The 19596-nt window shown below is 43.1% G+C and overlaps 1 protein-coding gene across 4 annotated transcripts in view; it reads right to left on the bottom strand.

Moving 5' to 3' along the window:
- PDZD2 (PDZ domain containing 2) overlaps positions 1 to 19596 on the bottom strand; it is a 330694-nt gene that overhangs the window by 19889 nt on the left and 291209 nt on the right. For 3 of the 4 annotated variants that reach the window (XM_059725248.1, XM_059725250.1, XM_059725251.1), the window contains 7 exons: positions 18273 to 18405; positions 15213 to 15294; positions 13928 to 14031; positions 10417 to 10588; positions 8545 to 9344; positions 5528 to 5672; positions 463 to 4114 (listed from right to left, as the gene is read on the bottom strand). In XM_059725248.1, coding sequence (XP_059581231.1) covers positions 463 to 4114; positions 5528 to 5672; positions 8545 to 9344; positions 10417 to 10588; positions 13928 to 14031; positions 15213 to 15294; positions 18273 to 18405 — 5088 coding nt within the window. The remainder of the gene's footprint in view (positions 1 to 462; positions 4115 to 5527; positions 5673 to 8544; positions 9345 to 10416; positions 10589 to 13927; positions 14032 to 15212; positions 15295 to 18272; positions 18406 to 19596) is intronic. The other variant, XM_059725249.1, reaches the window with a different exon arrangement.

Genomic DNA, 19596 nt, shown 5'->3' with positions numbered 1-19596 from the left:
GAGAAATGAAAGGAGAGAAAAAGCTGCAGACCTCCTGTAAAGGGCTCAGTACCCTCAAATCGTAGTGGCTTTATTTCAATGCACTGATTCCAGGAGTTGGTGGCCCTCATGATCTTGCCAAAGATAGTTTGCTGAAATCCAGTCCTTTTAGTAAGGACATTTAAGCCTTCACTGAAATGGAGCTAGGCAAGGGATACTGATCACCAGAAACAATACAATACGTCTCAAAAATAAAGCAGGAAGAATGCTACATGTGATTGAAACGAGACTAAGGACCTGATCCAAAGCCATTCCCATTGAAACAGAATGAGCATGGATGGGCTTGGAGCCCAATCCTACATAACTGGAAAGTTTGCCTGAAAAAAAGCCAGCAGGAGGGAAAAATCAATGGTATTTTAGGAAATTACCTCTCTCATTTACAGATATATTTTTTTTAAGTTATTAGAAAAACATTAAACTCACCTGATCGACCAACTTCTTCCTGAGTGTTTCTGACCCAGGTAGCTATCACGTGGTACTTCATCATCAGATGCTGAGCCAGGAGTTCCCGAGCCAGTGGTCCAAGGAGCACTTCCTCTGGAAGACAGCCTGTTCAACTTTGCAAGGTTGGAAAGGGCAGGAGAAGCACTCTGAGTTGCATCACTTTCAGTAGGCAGGCCAAGAGACCTCCTAGGTGTAATTTCCAGTTCAGTTTTGAAGTGAGTGGTCTTAGGTTCCACTGAAAAGTCCTCATTGCACAGCTTGTCCAGATCAGGCATGCTCAGTGCTCTGAGCTCCCTGAGCTTTGAACGGGACATCAACTGCCTGCAGTGACCTCTGCTTCTCCGCATATGGGACACGGGGGGAAGCAAGACATTCAGATCCCCTGAAGTACCTTCACCCCTGCTTTTCTTCAAATTTGCATCATCTTTGCTGCCTTCTGTTGAATTCTTCTGCACATGGGCTAAGTCTATATTTGTTGATGATTTTGTCAGCTGTGGAGATGGTGGAATGTTGCTTTGACCATCGCTGTATGAACTTAAACTTCGTCTCAGTGCCCGCGCTGCATCACTTGGACCGGCAGGGGCAATGGAAGTGATACCACTAGAAGATCTTCTGCCAACAGGTGATTTAGAACCGCTGGAGGTGGAGTGCATGTCTACAGCTTTAACAGATCTATCAAAGTGTGCCAGGTTCTCAAAGGATTTGATCCGCTGTTTGACAGAGAAGGATGAAGTAGGGTCATGTGGCCAGTTCAGTTCATAATAGTAATAATTTCTTCTGAAAGGTTTTTGTTTATCTATAACAGAGCAACTATTTTCATTGGCAAAAGGCTGCTCCTCAAGGCTTGGTTTTGGGATACTTTTGGAAGTGTATGCCTGTTCTCTTTCACTCTGGGTGCTCTGGCCATTCAGCATATTTAAATGGACAATTTTTAACATGCCTGGCTCTTTTTCGGTGCATTTTTCACCTGCAACATGGCCCTGAAGATCTTGCATATGGTGTGCTGGAACACCTATAATGGCACCATCTTCCCTCAGGTGACTTGATAACTGAGCTGGCACTGAGTAAGTCCTTGACACTGGTTTTGATCCACAGTATAGATTTCCACTCCCAACAGCATCTATTCTAGTGAAATACTGTGCAGTCTCTAGCTCCTCGGTCCAGTGGCTGATCTTTTTATTGCTACCTTCTGCCTTTTCCAACAGCAGCAGCTGTGAAGATGGTGCCAGTGAGGAGGAGGAGGAGGAGAGCCTCACCTCAATGAAAGTGCGTTGAATTTCTTGTCCTTCTGGCTGCTCCAGCTGAATTGGAGAAGACCTCAATGAGGAAGAGTCCTTGTTAGATACTCCTATGATGTGAGGACCAAATGGCTTCATGTTGCCTTCCCCATAATAACTATTTATCAAGTTCAGACCTGTTCCATGATTCTCTACTCTCTTTTTTGCATGCTCATTTTTTGGTGTACCTTTAGGAGACATGGTTACTTCGAACTGATCTTCTTTTGTTTTAGAACTATCACCATTTGTCTTATCACCTTTTTCTTCACACTGCACTGAAGCTGGTCTTTCTTTTTGCTTTCCACATCCCCTCTGGTGTTCTGATTCCCCACTAACATTTAGCTCACCATTGCCATTGGTTTTAGTGTCACTACTTTGCTTTGGGCTGTTGTCACCATTCAGCAAGGGGGAAAATGTTTCTTTACGTGCAAGTAAAGATAGCTTATTTTCATGCTCTGATTTAAGAGCCTTTGAGGCTGTTGAAAAGCTCTTGCCAGGTTCCGTGTTTGTAGGCATGTTATGGGACACTGATGTTTTCTTTATGAGAAGCTTGGGTGATAACTGTGGAGAAGTAGAAATCCTTCGTTGATCAATCCCACTGCTTTTTGCAGGATTAGGGCTAGGAGGTTCTGCATTTGCTTTTGGTTTACTTTTGATGGTTAGACCCTTTAGCTTCTGTCCTGTTTTGGCTCTCTGGTTATTTAATAGTGCTTCTACTACATGCTTTTGGGCCATTCCCTTGGATTCCTGATGTGATTTTTTCTGTGAGGAAGGAGTATGTGGTACAGTGACTCCTTTGAAGTGATTTGTACTGGAACTCTGGATTTTGGCATTAGAACCCCTTCCCAAAGTTACAGCATTAACTTTTTCATTTTTCTCTGACAAGTCAGGAGCAGTGCTAGTCTTACTTAGATCTTTTGATTTTGGAGAAAGGGTTGACCTGGATGTCACTCTTTGCAATAAAGAGTGCACATGATTATCCTCTGCTTTATAGTTAGCCAAACTATTTGTTTCGTTCTTCACCAAAAGAGAATGATAACCAACGATGTGAGTGCAATCACCTGCTGCCAATTCTCTTTCAAATTTGGATCCCTCTTCTTTATCAGGGTGTTCTTTGTCTAGCAAATGGATCTCCAAGCTGTTAACACTTTTACTCATGCAGGAACCTATTCTTTCGCATTGCAAAGATACATCATCTTGTACAGATTCGCAGGACTCCATAGACTTTTCACTGATCTCTAAGCTTAGTCGGTCTTCTGTACTTAAGGCACCATTGTTATGGAAAGCACAAGCTACTGAACTTTTTAGGGTATCTTTATCTGATAAAGTATCTGAGGAAGGAGAGTGTAAGGAAGTGGAGGGAAATATATTTTCACTATTTAAATGCTGTGGGGGAATGGGACACCCTTGATCTTCTGCTAGAGACAGAGGTTTGTGGAGCTTTGTATCTGGTGAACCATGTCCTGTACAATCCTCTGCTTGTAAAACTTTTGCAATGTGTGGCTGTGGTGGGAATTGCCGGGGTAAGCTTGCAGCAGACACAAGCCACTGCTCCTGAGCAGACTGTTGCGGCTCATTATTCATGCAACAAATTTCAATTTGTTCCTCATCTGACTCTGTCACATTACGGGTCCCTGAGGAATTATCAGCAACAGATGGCAAAAGTAAAACATCTCCAGGAGCATCAGGAGCTTCTGTGAGTGATTCTGTGTCTGAGTGGGAGTCCTCTGCAGCACCATACATAGACTTTGGAAATGGGCTGTTTCTACTGTCTTCCACAGAATTGGCTCCAGAATAACTGTCTTCACTCAAACTGCTAAAATTCCTAGAATAGTTATTTAAACAGTTTTTATTCACAGTAAAAAGCTTGCCTGTATTAATGGAATCCAACACTGATAATCCCAAGATCCCCTGTGCATTAGCCGCATAATTGATAGTTTTTTCAGATAGCTCATTTTTCACCATCTCTGGCTCAGAATTAGTGGGACAACCCTCTTCTGTCCCACAGCTATGCTTGGCAGTGCACTCCTTTCTAATGGGGCTCACTGCTCTTGGTGGCAATTGAGAGCTTCTGTCCTCTGAAGAATTCAGTTTGCTGAGCAAGTCATCAATATCCGTGATGGGAATCACAGCACTGACCTCAGCACAGCTGATTTCTGAAGAACCTACTTGCACCTCTTTGGTCGTGGCGGAAGGTGGCAGCGTTGTTCTTTCTGTGACAAGGTCTACACCATCACACCGGGGAGTCCCTTTTTCTAGTTTCCCAGGTGCTATTCCTTCTTTAACTACAACGCTGCTGCTGGGTTGGGCATCTGGCTCTGAAAGTATGTTGAGGCTTGTGAGTCTGTCCACATCTGAATTAAGATTTAAAAAAGCAAGTGAAACACTTAACTTCAATTAGCTATGGAAAACAAAGCACAAAATATGAGCAAAACCAGACACGCTTATAAGCCCCTTTGATGTTTCCTAACTTCCCTGCAATTCTTTTAATACGCTATGATTTTCACAATCTTCAGAAGTAATCACATTCCAGTGTGACCAAAACAACATACTCAAGGGAGACACTTTTAGTGACTGATTAGTTTTATTTTAAACTCTGAAATCGAAACAGCATGCTCATCATCACAGCACAAGTATGCAACAAGACAGGCCTATTAACCAACAGAATTAGGAAAAAGAACCAGGTAATACCTGCCTTCCATAATTGTGATAAGTACCTGAAGACTAGCAAAATAATCAGAGGTACTTAGATGCCCCAGTGATGATCAACAGAAAATACTTTGGCTCTGATCTTGTAAGCACTTATGCATGTAATTAATTTCTCATACCTGGGTAAAGTTAAGTGCGTGTGTTTACAGGATTTGTGACTCAGAACTTCCTTCCCATCTAAAAAGCACTTAATCCAATCCCAGATAGATGACTGATACCTGCCACTATTCTCCCCACCCTACCCCCAAACACACACACACACACACACACACAAATATATCTCAGGAAGGAATGTGCACACTTGTGAAGAGTGCCAACCTGCACATACCCCTACTACCAGGAGCCTCTGTGATGCTCAGGATAGCCTGAGGAACTGGGAAGAGAAGTATCTGGCCTACCAGGAATTCCTCACAAGCATCAGGAAGAGAGTTAGGGAAATTCACCATATATAGACCAATTAGAGTGTATTCTAGCTAGGATAAAACAAAATGTAGTACTGTACTGTTCTTCCATTCACCTGAACCTCCAAGAAGCTGAGAAGCAATGTTGTTCTTTTCCAAGCATCATTTCCATGCTGCAGAATTCATATAAACAGTGGGTACAAGGAGACTGCAGTACACACATACATCCTTACTGGGGGATTTATCAAGGGAAAAATCTGGATTTTTGTCCGATCAAAAAAATACTACTTAAACCTTACATTTCAAGAGACTTGGTAGACTAACGAGAATCAAAGTACTTAATCTTGGAAAAAGAATGGCCATCAAGGTTGCTGTTGACATCTTCAAGCTACTGATGGGTTAATTTGAGTCCCCCTTAAGTGGCTCAAAACTTCTAAATACTGTACGGGAAGAGATGTACTATAAATCTGTGCCTTCAACATTTAGTATAGAATAATGCATGCTGTAAGTGATGGAAAACCCTGGCTCATCAATAAAATGCTGTATCATCATCCTAAAAATAATGTCCTTCCCACTCAAATTATCTTTGGAAGCCAAGTTAGCAAAATGCTTGATCAAGCCTTCCCGTGCTTCAGTGTTGTCAGAAAATGCCCTTACCTGGCACTGCTTTCTGCACCCCAAACGTCACAGATGTAGGGAGATTCTGCATAAGCTGACAGATTTCCTCATATGTCATTCCACTGACAGGGGCACTGTTGATGGAAGAAATCTCATCTCCTACAGCCAGCTTTCCCTTCGAGTCCTGATAGAATGACAGATATGAATGAAAGTAAATACCTGAAAGGCTTAGTCCCAGAAGCAGAGGGCAGTTTGTAATAGAAATATCAATGGCTTCAGAGCAACACTCCCAATTTCTAAGTTACAGGACAGAGAACACTGATAACACTTCATTCACAGTCAAGGAAGCAGGCATACAGACTGTGCCCAGCCCTGTGGGGTTCACAAGAGGGGAACAATGGCAAGACCTCCTATTCTTTCCATGGCCCAGTGCTATGAGGAAAATTAACAGTCCCTTTCATCTAAAGGGGTTCTGGTATAATCGGTTCTAACGTCTCAAGGGCTTCTCTCAACCATGTTGTCTCCTATCTACCACATCCTGCCATGAGGCTTGGGACCCAATACAACCATTAAACTAAATGGAATCTTTTAATGACATTGCTGGAATCAGGCTTTTGGGGGATAGGCTAAATATGTTTTCCAGCATTAAAAAATAGATCAGTGGCAGAAATAGGAGTAGGGCAGAGAAGTCCCAACTCCAAAAGCCCAACTCAAATTGACATGCCATACTTCCTCTCAGCAGTAAAGAGTCACTGAGGGCCAGATTCTGTCCCACCTATTAGGTACATAAATGGACTTAGAGCAGGGGCAGGCAAAACATGGCCCGCTGGGCACTTTCATCTGGCCTGCAGTGCCCACCAACGAATTGTGTCCAGCCCAAGCCTCCCACCCACATGGGTGGGAGCAAGGTGTCCACACATACCTCCCCCACAATATACCCTATTACACCTTGCTCCTACTCTTGTGGGTGGAAGGGCCCAGCCCTGCCAGCACACAGCTTCTGGGTGGGGTTGCTGCTGCCCCTGCTGTAGCCACCCCCATGGGGACCCACTTAGCTTCCCCAGTGTCCTCCCATGCACAGCGCTGGCCGGAACCGCACTCGGCCGTGCACCAGCGCCTGTTTTGGGCACAAATACCTTGAGCACCCCCACCTGCTGCTGCTGCTGGCATCCCACAAACCTCACATACTCACATCCTACCCCCACAACCCACACCAACATATACCAACACTCCAACATACCCTACGCCCCCCCACACAGCCACACCCCCTCACAGCCCCCCCCACACAAACATACACCCCACCATACACACATCCCCACACTCCACCATAGACCCCTACCACCTACAATATACAAGACTAAGACTTATTTTTGAGTTATTATGCGATCACCTCCATATGCACTATGCAAACACACATAAAAATATTTTTTGTAATAAAATTAAATTATGTTATAGTAGGTTTTTGACTTTAAGTGTACGATTTGTTTTTTTTCTTGTTCTAAGATGGCAACCCCCTCCCTCCCAGAAAGAGTATCTGCCACATTCAGTGGCAAAGGTCAGGAATTACAGGGCAGGATTTCCGGTCCCAATAAGGTGACCAGAGGCGGGGCAACTGTCAAGGGGTGGGACTACCCATGCAGCCCGACAGCTCACCAAAACTCTTTAAGTGGCCCTCCAGCCAAAATTATTGTCTGCCCCTGACTTACAGACTTGAGCACAATACTATTCGACTCTGCCTGAATCCTTAAGAAACTGCTACTGTAAAAGGTGGGTTGGTCCTACTGCTGCAACTGCTCTTTTGTGACTCAATCTTAAGGGTAAAATGAGGTTGTGTTACAAAAGTAGATATGTTAATGCATTTTCTGGGCTTAAAGGCTAGGATCAGAAATTATACATAAACTGGTATAAGTGACTAGAAACTAGTTCAAATCTGTAACAACAGAAGTTCAGTGCACATCAACCACTTTCAAAATTACTGAAACTGGTTTAAGATAAACCTGAGATAAGATATAGTATCAGACTTAACTGATTTAGGTTAAATCACTTTATTGAACTGCTTTCCCAGATCCCCTCCAGATTCAAGTTAATGCACAGTCCCCCCGCATCCCAGGAAGCTTTGCACCTCCCCTGCAAACCTTTCCTTGCAGGGTGGGCAGGCTAGCCTTGGACTGTCTGCTCCAGCTGAGCAGGGAGGCATGATCTAGTGTCCCCCTCCTCCCTGGCTTCTGGCCTGGGACACTGAAGGCATGTGGCTGAATTTCTGGAATTAGAAGTCAATGTCTGTTCACTTGCTTATCAGTTCAATCTACACAGTTTACCTGTGAAGAATGAATCAATCCAGCCTCAGGCTTTTTCACTATCTGTGCTTAGCCGAACAGGGTAGAAGAGAATCACCTTTACAGGCCTAAGCCCATTTGAGTGCCTAAGAGGTGGTATTGAGCTTGACCCTAGAGGTGCTAAAACACTGTGCTAAACACTGCTCACAAAGTCTTCAAATGGTTCTGTGATTTAAAGTCCGTTCTATACAGGTATGACTCAGATATCCCCAGCATAACAAGTCCAGCTAAAACAGCCACATACAATTTATTATTTGTATTACTACCACAGCACCTAGGCACCTCATTCAGTCATGACCATATCATACCAGTTGGATGTGAGTGTGATTACAGATGGGAACTAGAATTGTTACCTTTTAAATTGAGACACGATTCTGAAAGCCTCTTGATAAGCTATCCCTCTTTCTGTCACTACTATGTAACCTGCCACATAAATGGTCTGTTTCTGGTAAGATGAAAAAAATGTAGCAACCCCCCAAAAATAATTACTAACATGGATTATTCCAAGAGCAGTATTTGCCTCTTGACTTTTTCAAGCTTAAATTAGCAGGGGCATGCACACATCTCTCAGCATTTAGTTTAATGGTGTTCTAAAAAGAGAAGAGATGAGACATTTTGTCCAAACAGATCTTATTTGCACAGGTGCATATCTCCTTTATCAAATATAAATCTCCACAAAGAAAAACCAAATAAAACAGACTTGTATTTTTTGACCATTACCTTTTCAGCTGCTCCTCCTGGCCTTAAGCCTGTTATCATAATTCTTAAGGGTGTGGCTTGGATTTCCAAATCCAATCCAAAGGATTCATCTTCATTCCGAACCAGAGTCACTATTTCAACGTTGCTCTGGTCAGAGCTGTCGGGACCAGTCTTTTTGCTATGCGGAGGTACCCTTGCAACAGGCTTATCACAGAGACTGTGCTCCTCAATCTTCTGTCTCGGAAGACTACGGCACTCAGTGCTCATCATACTTTTTACTCTTGTAACTGCTTTGTGCTCCAGCTTAGGAGATCTCTTTGATTCGAGCTGTGCCTCTCGGAGTTCCTTCACGCACAGGTTACCAGGGCGAAACTCAGGCATGCTTGAGTAATCAAATGCTTTGATTGGAAAGAAGGGAGAGTCCATTTGCTCCAGAGTGCTATCCTCAGACTCCAGGGAGTTGCCATAGAGAGGAGTAGATGCTTCACTGCCAGTGTGTCGAGGTAATTCACCATCCTGACTCTCGTCATCAATTTCAACTGAAGAGGTGGCGATGACAATATCACAGTCTTTCTCAGTGGTTTTCTGGCCCTTGTTCCCCTGTCCCCTTTGAAAGTGGGCATCTTCATCCTCATCACTAACATCACCATCATAGAAAACAACCCTCCTCTGTCGCAGAAACGGGCTCCGGACAGACTTGGGACTGCTACTAAGGCTACCCTGTCGGACACACTCCACATGCCTGTTGAGAAGACAAGGTGGCTTTCCATTGCTTGGAGAAGCAAGGCTACCCGCTTTCATGGATCCTGCTTCTTTGGGAGCTAAGGGAAAGAAAAAAAAATACATAATTGTGCTTCTTGGCTATTTTTAGACCAAACTGCAACCTCTTCATAAAAGGACCTATATGGTTATTTATTAGAGGAGATATTTGCTTTCTGAAGTTTTTCCATGTCCTCTGCTCTAAGACATACCTACCATCCACAACAACAGAAATGACAGATGGTATTATGATTTATGGGTGCTTCTTGAAATCTGTTTACTGCACATCTGGTTTTATTTTCAGCATGTGTCTGAACTATGACTATGACCCCAAAAAGAAAAGAGAGCACATGCACTTTTATTTTACTTCAAACAACAAGATATCCTTGAAATTCTCTTTATAGGCAGAGCGGACAAAATCAATTAAAGAGAGAGGCACAAATTCAGAGACAAAACAGCCATCCTATCTTTCATTAAGAATGTTAGGTGTTCTAAGACTTCATTCTTATGCCCTTCTTGCAAAACCTTTGTATATAATACAACCATATTTTGTACAGTAGCCTTCTGACAAACCATGTCAAAAATGCTTTGTAGAGCTATATAAAGAAAACTGACAGAAGAGTGGGAGGTTATATCAAAGGCATAGGCAAGAGAGAACAGATATATTTTCATCCAAGTCTTAAAATGAGATAAGAGTGAATAAAGAAGAGGTAACAAGGTTGTTTCAGCCAATTTTTACAAGAGACCAAGGCATAGGTGCTGATGCAAAACCAAAGTTGCACATATCAGAGATATTCAAGAGTGATTATATAGAAATAGAGCAAGCAGATAATCATTACTGGTATGATCAACTTGCAGTGATGCCAACTTATACCTGGTCTGCCAAGGCTGTAATATAAATCTGATCGCATGTATTCAGAGATGCAAACCAGGCAAACTTCCCTGGAAAGTTACGGTATGTGCATTGCTTTTAAATTACTTCTTTCATCTTCTGTAGCATCAAATTATAAATGTTGGCTGACATTTCTATGCAGTCCGATTATCAAAATGCTGCAATTTAGTAAAGCAAACCAGAATGCAAGCAGCAACTATCCCACAAGTATCTTGTCATTTTCTTAGATTGCTCTTGCTTACTTAGATTGCTGGGAGGAAGAGAGCTGTCATCCAGAGAGCTGCTTCCACTCTTCTGACGGAGCTGCTCTTCATCACTGGAGCCTGTTACTACAGCGTCAGAAAATGACAGCTGGCTTGGGCCATCTTGTGAGAAGTACTGAGAAAGCTCCGTTTCAGAACTGACAGATCCCTGCTGAAAATAAAACAAACCCAACTGGCGACTGGTGGTCACTTATTTGTAAAGCAACTTCTGGGTCTACCCTACAACCACCTCTAAGGCCTAGTCTATGCTACAAACTTGCTGGCAGAACTGGAGTTCTGTGGCAGAAGAAGCCCCTTCTTCCTGCCAGCAAAGCTAGCCCACCTCTGCCCAGCACAGTAAGGTTGCTGCTTCCATCCATGTAGATGCTTCTGGCTGCCACAGCCCCTTTGGCAGGGTCCACTTTATACTGCAGTGGCACACCTGTGGCAGATGCTTCTGGTTGCTGCTTCCATCCATGTAGATGCCTCTGGCTGCCACAGCCTCTTTGGCAGGGTCCACTTTATATTGCAGTGGCACACCTGTGGCAGTGGAGCCACCAGAAGCAGCATGGATGCGTGTGCTCTACTGGCTTGATGCTGGTAGCTGCAAGGAAAGTGTCAACAAGGCCTTGGCCTCATGATTAAAGTAAGGAGTAACATCCCAAGTCTACAAATGAGGGAACAGAAAAACAATGCATTTAAAGGTCCATGTTGTCACGCTTGAGTGGCTGAAGTTTGACACCCAAGTCCATGTTTAGGCACCTAAATAAAAATGCCCATGTTTTCTGCATGCTTTCAATTTGTGCAGGGAGTATTCAACATGGGCATCTGGGAATAAAAATCAGGTATTTAAGCATCCACCTTTGCAATCCCCTTGAGAGGCTGCACTTAAAAGTGCTCCTTCTCTGCTTCTGAATATATCTCCTTGTGGAGATTCCAAGTTGCTCCACTACTATAACAGTATACAGAAACCAATCAGTTGTCTATTAGTAAGTCCAGTGACCCAAGGATTGCACCCAGACTCCCCATATTTACTCTCTTCATCAACACGAGCTCAACCCCAAGCAGAGCTCAGTTGTAACAATACTCAATTACATTACAGCATTTAGTAAAAAAAGTCAGATTGTGACTCAAGTGACATGTGAAAAGCAGTCTTTTATGTCATCCACACTGTAGAAGGTGTCTGCAGACCAGGGCTGTCCAACTGGTAGCCTATGGGCTGCATGCAACCCCCAAGGGGTTAAACTGTAGTCCTACCCATCCCACCAGCCCCTTCATTGCTGGGGGGGGGGGGAGCTTCAAGTTCCCCCTCCCGCCTCTGCCCTAGACTGCAGCATGGACCAGTCTGCAGTGAATGGGGTGTCTGCAACCCAGCAGTGCAGTAGGGGAGCTTGCAGTCAAGGACTTAAGTATGAGATGAAGTGCCCAGGTAGGAGGTGCAACAGGCAGTGCAACAGGGACATGCAGCAAGCAACAGGAGTGAGGCACAGACATCAGCAGTGGGGGGGCACAAACACCAGCAGCAGGAAGGCATGCAGTGTAGTGGAGGGCACAGGGAGCAGCAACAGAGGAGGCAAGGAAAGAAGCAGCAGGAGACAGGGGCAGCAATGGAGGGGTGCACAGAGCAAGGTGGGGCAGAGAGCAACAGTTGTGGGGGGCACTCCATGCAGCTGGGCAGGGGGGCATGCAGCTCTGGTGGCCCATGGCCCCTGCTGGTACGGTCTCTGGCTCCTTAGATGTTGGACAACCCTGGCGCATATTAAATAAAAGTTTTTGACTGACTGCTGTTTGTGGCCATATCACAGCACTATGGCCTAATGTGTAAGGCAAGAGGTTTTTCTGGTTAATATCTTTAATTGGACCAACTATATCATTGAGATGAAGTAATTGTTTTGTAGTTGGGTAGGGTCAGAAGGGACCTGAGCGGATCATCAAGTCCGATGCCCTGCCATGGGCAGGAAAGAAAGCCGGGGTCAAACAACCCCAGCAAAGTGTCTATCTAGCCTCCTTTTAAAGACCCCCAGGATAGAAGCAAGCACCACTTCCCTTGGAAGTTGGTTCCAGATCCTAGCCGCCCTGACTGTGAAGTAGCGCCTCCTGATATCTAGCCTGAATCTACTCTCCATCAATTTATGGCCGTTATTTCTCGTTACTCCCAGTAGTGCTCGGGGGAACAGGGACTCTCCCATTGCCTGCTGGTCTCCCTTGGCCAGTTTATAGATGGCCATCAGATCCCCTCTCAGCCTTCTCTTGTGAAGGCTGAACAGGTTCAGGTCTCGTAGCTTCTCCTTGTAGGGCCTGCCCTGCTGCCCCCGATCATGTGAGTGGCCCTCCTCTGGACCCTCTCCATGTTGTCCACATCCCTCCTGAAGTGCGGCACCCAGAACTGGATGCAGTACTCCAACTACGGCCTGACCAATGTCATATTGAGGGGAAGGATCACCTCCTTGGACCCGCTCGTGATGCATCTGTGGATGCATGACATGGTGGGGTTAGCCTTCCTGACTGCATCCCCACATTGGCAGCCCATGTTCATCTTGGAGTCTATAATGACTCCAAGATCCTTTTCTGCCTCTGTGCTGATGAGAAGGGAGTTTCCCAGCCTGTAGGTATGTTGCTGGTTCTTTCTCCCGAGGTGCAGTACCTTGCACTTGTCAGTATTGAAACCCATCCTGTTCTTATCCGCCCACCCCTGTAACCTGTCCAGATCCAATTGCAGCCTGTCCCTTCCTTCCAGCGTGCTCACCTCTCCCCACATCTTAGTGTCATCCGCAAATTTGAACAAGGTGCTTTTCACCCCCTTGTCCAAGTCGCTGATGAAGATGTAGAACAGTGTGGGCCCAAGGACTGAGCCCTGGGGGACCCCACTGCCCACATCCCTCCAGGTCAAATAAGACCCGTCCACCACCACTCTCTGGGTGCGGCCCTCCAGCCAACTGGCGACCCATCTGACTGTGTAGGTGTCGACACCACATTTTCCTAATTTTTTAATGAGAATGGGGTGAGAGACCGTATCAAAAACCTTCCTAAGGTCCAGAAAAACTATGTCCACTGTGACACCTGCATCCAAGGCTTTTGTGACCTGGTCACAGAAGGCCACCAGGTTGGTCTGACAGGACCTGCCCCTAATGAACCCATGTTGGTTGCCCCTAAGCATACACTCCCCTGCTTGCCCCTTGCAGATGTGCACCTGGATAATTTTCTCAAAGAGCTTCCCTAGACAAAGGTAAGACTAACAGGCCTCTAATTTCCTGGATCAGACAAGCTTTCAAATGCAAAGCATTCCAGTTGTTTCAATCAAAAAGGTCAACCAAAAAAATCCTTGCCCCTCACAATTCCTGGACCATCGTGGCTACAGCATTAACACTGCCATTATGGCTTAACAAAGAGAATCCTTTAGAAACATGTGTGCAGCAGGGAAGAAGCACAAGTCCCTTGTTCCCAGTAATCTGATTCTTGGGTAAGATTAAGCCTAAAAGCAGCATTATTTGTTGAATTTTGATTATTTTACCCGACTTGCTGGCTCCAGGAAACGTTTCATTGTCCAGCTGAGAGGCGACGAGGGCTCTCCTTGTCTGGCCTTCATGCTAGGGGATGGACTCTTTTGCACAGACCCTGTTAAACAGGATTTAGTTTAATACTTAAAAAATAAAGCTCTGGAGCATATTATGTAAGCAAATTGAATATGTCTGTCTATTTAGGTGTTACACTTATCACCCTATTGTCCGAGTCACTTACAACATTTCAAAACATTTTATTCAGCAAAACAGCTACACGATATACCTGCAGTTTCTCTCCATCCCCCCAGATATGCTGCTACACTAAGCTTGGGAGCTAGATCCAACACTATCATAAAGCAGGGGTTCTCAAAATGAGAGTCACGACCAGTCAGTGGCTGCCGCGTGCAAGCTCCCCATCCCCCCCCCCGCCGCCATCCAGAACTTGGGGTCGTGGTATCACAAAGTTTAAGAACCCCTGTCATAAAGGATAATGTCTTAACTGACATCATATACATATAGCAGAGAGTTGAGGGAAAGAACGGAGGAAATGAATGTAAATCTTCTAACCTGATTAAAAACCTCAGCACAATTGGCTATGGAGGGCAGAAGCCATAGGCAAAGGTCTATTACCAAATGACTTGGGCTCTAGTCAGAGAACATGTTTCGGCATAAATAAGGGTTGATTGAAAACTGAACATTTCTGTCTCAAAATTAATTGGCCATTCTGTCAATCCCAGTAGAAGGGGAAACAATCTCTTGGCTTTCCATTAAGCAGTGATGTGATTAGAGTTAATATATTTCCTTACAAATTCACTTTCAACTGGCAGACTTGACAAACTGCTCATGTCAAGGTTCAAATCCACCCTGGATATTCCAATTCTGCCCAGCTGATAGGCAACACTGACAATTTGTCAGCAGCCCACCTAAGTTATCTTACTGGTAAATCTCCTCTTTAACAAGGAAACCCATGCTGGCTATGTGTCTTCAAATGCAATGATCTGCCCCATTCCCCTCAGGTCAGATGGAGTAGTAACTTCCTGGCACTCTGCTGTTCAGATTAGGGGTGCCCTAGAAAAATGTAACACAGACGCACAGTACTAAGGATTTGGGCTGGACAGCAGCTACTCTTGAAATATAGAGAATTTAAATAAACATTGTAGAATAGAAATTTTGTCAGTGAGACTAAAATAGCAATGAATACCAGGACCCCAATAGCATGCCAGATAAATGTTGCCATATATGAAAAAAATTATTAATAAATTTATTTGCTGCAACAAAGAAAAACATTGTCCCTACCCATGACAGGAGAGGAACTGGCATCCTTGCTGTCACGCAGAGTTGTGCGGGCTATTGCTTCATCCATCTCCTGTTCAGAAACCTAATTATTAATAGAAAACAGATACTGTGAGTCTACTGTGGGACAAAGCTGCTAAACACAGATCACCACAAATTCATTATTCATTCAAGATTAACTGTTATTTTAGAGGCCTCAGCACAGGAGTCAAGAGCTTTTAAGTGCTAGTCCTGGCTTGATTCAGATTCTTCCCTGTGGGATACTGAGCTGGGGTACTGAAGGGTTTCAGGAAAATGGGACCTGCCAAAGTATCACACCAAATACCTGAATATTAAATATAAACAATGCATCAGACTTGCATAAACAAAGCAAACTCATGATCATGCTATTACTTTAATCTAATTAATACTATATCATAACTTCTTGAGCCATGTGTATAAAAATATTATGTTTAAATATTCATAGCAGTCCTTTTTTCCAAAAATATTCTATGACTAAAAAGACGATCAGTTAAAAAAAAATGAAATACTAGCTGATTTCTTCTTTCACCTCCTCCCTCCTTTACTAAAACGATCAGTCATTGTCAACTCATTTTTCCCATATAAAATAAACCGCACTGATATGTGGTATTTAAAACGCAGAAATTATCCCTGAATTATTGTAACACACCCACTCTTGGTTATTACCACAAAATTTCCCTATGATCTTCGAACAGGAACTGCTGGAGTTCAAACCTACATAACTCCAAAGGTCTGTTTTCAGATACATCCAATGTGATTTCAATATGGTCCACTTTACACAAATTAAAACTCGGCACAAACACAGGTCAAAAATCTGAAAGTCTTTGAACGAAGAGGATTTGAATGATCCCTAGGCAAACTCAGCAGTTTAAACATAGTATGAATGCCACATTCACTCAGAATAACAGAGGAAAGAAAATCTTTGTGGTATTTCTTTTGGAAATACATGAAAATACTGAAGCACGTATATTCAGGAACAAAATGCTCTGTATACCTTTTGTGTGATGAAGTGAAGGATTATGTAAAAAAGTATAAAACAACATGAACCTGAACAAAAATATCTTTGTTTCCACTTTGTGAGATGGCATTCCAGCTGAGGAACATGCAACAAGAACTTCACCCTGCAGCCCTTGTGTTATCTTGTGTAAAGGGGCTGCACAGACAGAGGCTTTAAAAGTCCTGGCTTAAACTATGCCAAGCCAGATTCCCCAGTGTAGCAGTTGCAGAAAAATGCCAACAGCTGCCCTTTGAGGGTCCCCTTCCAAGCCCCGATATATTTGATATATTATGGGTGGGCTGGGGATGAGATGCAACAGAGCTGCAATACTATAGAGATTATGGGCAATTCCAGCCAGGGATAGGGGTCATTTAGGTTGACCCCCAGAGTTTATGCTGCATGTCATGAAGTAGCCTAGAATTAAGAGTGTGCAAACATGGCTAAAGATGCCAGAAACACCAGCTGCCACCTTCAGGAAAATAATACAGTAATGCTACCTCGATTAAGGTCTTTACGTACTGGGCAGGCAAGTCATGCAAGGTGTTTTTTTAACAAGGAAGAGAAAAAACAAAATCCAGATGTTCAGCAAGATTGGGCAGTTTCTGGTTTCATCCCTGTTTACATCAGCGTTCTCAAACAGAATCCATAGAAAATTCCCTTTATAACTATGGTCTGTGGACTGGGTACAAATTTACAGCTACAGATAAGCCTCCTATGCATAGCAGGTTCCCATCATGTAAGGTGCTGTTCAAACACAGAACAGACCACCTGTGATTCAAAGAGCTTGCTCTTGCTCTCTCATCTAGGCATCTTTGTCTTCTTTCCCAATGTGTTTCCCAACCTGCTCCCCCCATGGAAGAATCACTTCCAGCCTTCCCCACCCTCAAGTAATCTGAAAACTTAAAGAGTTATCACTAGGTGATTTGAGTAAATAGTGAATCAGAAGGAAGAGTTTGTACTCCTTGGGGTTATGTTTCTGACTACCTAAATGATTATGTTTACAAAATGGCTTAACAGTGCAACCAAGGAATGATAATTCCACTTGGCACACTATAAAGACTTATTGCGCACATCTACAGGAGGCTCTTAATGTGCAGCAGTCTAATTCTACTGTGCATTAGCATGGCAGGCAAAACCCATGTTAATGCGCAGAAGAGTTAGTCTAATGTGCATTAAAATCACTAAAAAATCATTCATTTGCTCTAAAGTGCAGTAGTGTCATTACAGCGCATTAAGTTTAGTACCTGTCATTACAGGTACTAAACTTAATGAGCCATAATTATGGCACATTAATGAATGTGTAGATAGGCCTATTCTGAAGTTCTGCTGACCTTAGATTTTGGGCACAGTTCCGACTCCCTGTCTCTTACTCTAACCAAGATGCATTGCTGCCTCCTCCTCCTAAGATCCAAAACCCTGAGTGATGGTATCAAATCTTGGTGGGAAGGCTCCTGCAATTTGCCTATCATGTGTATATCCGAGTTGCCAGAAATTAAATAATATTTCTAGAGGCTTCATTACAAAATGCATATCACCTTCAGGATAGGAAGTCAAAATTACTCTGGTCAAGAGGATCTCTTAGAACTAGGAGTATTTGTGCTTCTTTAACAGCCTTCCATAAGTATTTAGAAACTCATAAATCAGAGCTTTATTATTCCCCTACCAAGTCTTTTCCCAATTACATTTGTTCAGAAAAACTTAATATGCCCATGAGTGTCTTACAATGGTAAAACAAAACAAGGTACTCATTCATTTGGACTGGATGAAGGACTTTTAAAAAAAATCTTGCCACCAAAAAACAAAATGCAGCTAATCCCATTAAGGTAACAGTTGGCATTTAGTGACAAAACAGCAGGAAAGGTTTAACAGAGCTATAGATTTATTCCTTTCAAGATGGGAAATGACCTTTACAATCATTTCACATGACTGCCTACATCACACAGGCCACAGAAATATCCTCTACTGATTGGATCTCAAATATTGACACTCAAATGATAGTAAAAAGCTGAAAAGAACAAACACATATGCAAGCATTTTTTCCTCACCTTTGGGTTGGGATGCCGGCTAATGATAAGGCTAACTGGACCTGGACCACATTCACTCAAAATGGCATAGGCTTCACTTAATGCTGCATGGCGTAGACTCACTGAATCTGCCTCCAGAATCTGGTCGCCGCGACTGGAGAAACAAACCTCAGCCAGTTAAGCACATCTGCCTCACATAAAACGTTTGTGCTGTTGACTAGTGGCCAAACTTTTCGAAGATACAAATATTTGGAAAGGATTTGATAGGCAAAAAACAAACAAACTCAATCCTGCTCCTATTCCCATTGATGTGAATGGCGACACTCCCACTGACTTCAGTGGAAGCTGGAGCAGGGTCCAATATTCCACTTTGTGCTGTCAGTGTTAGACACTGTATTAAATCAATGCATAAAACTGGCTGCTCCCTGATTAGAGTGAAAGTGAGTGTTTGACTCCAGTTGTATGTACTGATGTTTGCAAAGCATAGAAGGAAAAAATTACATGCAGATGGATTACTTTTTACTACCATCTTGAATTACTTACTGTGCAACCTTTTTAACAGATTTTTTGGAAGCTCATGGCTTAGATATGAGTTCAAGAAATTGTTTCAGATTTTAACTAAAGAAAAATTGAGTGAGATGTAACTATTTTTACTTCAAATTAAGTTACAGTAACCAGCATGATCAAGGAAAGCCTCTGAGATAGGACTGTAAAATGTTCATTTCAGTCCCTTCAGTCTTGCTATTCTTGGTCTACAGACATCTGGAACCATTAAAAAAAAAAAGGATCGTCATCTAGGGATATCATTAAATCATTTTCCATGATTATTAAAACATTTTTATTTTGGATTTTCATACAATCCACCTATTTTACTTTACTTTTTGAGTTGCTGTGGTAATTAAATGAAAAGTAGCTAATGCCAAAACACAACTAAAATGGCAATTACAGGTAAAGACAGTTCAATAGTCCATAATCCGTTTAGGGTTCTATAAACTGAATGGTATTTGCGAGTTGTGCAATTATTTTGCTACTTTAGAGGACAAAAATGAGGTTTGGATTACTATGTAAATCAAAAGCATAAGTATTTAAGAAGAGGCAATCATATAACAATTAGAAACTGGAAAAATTGGTACCATTTACAGACATATGAGCATATTTTTGAGGGGGTTCAGATATAAAAGATCTGGATCCAAGCCTGTGGTATTGTGAAGCTAAAATCTGACTAATGAGGTTTTCTAAAGCCAATATCAAAAGCACTCTCCCAGGTTTACTATATGGAATCAGAAACTGCTGATGCGATGACAGAGCAACAACCCAGAATGCAAGCAGGAATGGTAGGAAACAT

Source organism: Alligator mississippiensis, chromosome 3 (assembly GCF_030867095.1).
Source record: "Alligator mississippiensis isolate rAllMis1 chromosome 3, rAllMis1, whole genome shotgun sequence".
Classification (NCBI taxonomy): domain Eukaryota; kingdom Metazoa; phylum Chordata; order Crocodylia; family Alligatoridae; genus Alligator; species Alligator mississippiensis.
The sequence above is the reverse complement of the archived record's forward strand: the minus strand, read 5'-3'. Positions and strand labels throughout refer to the sequence as shown.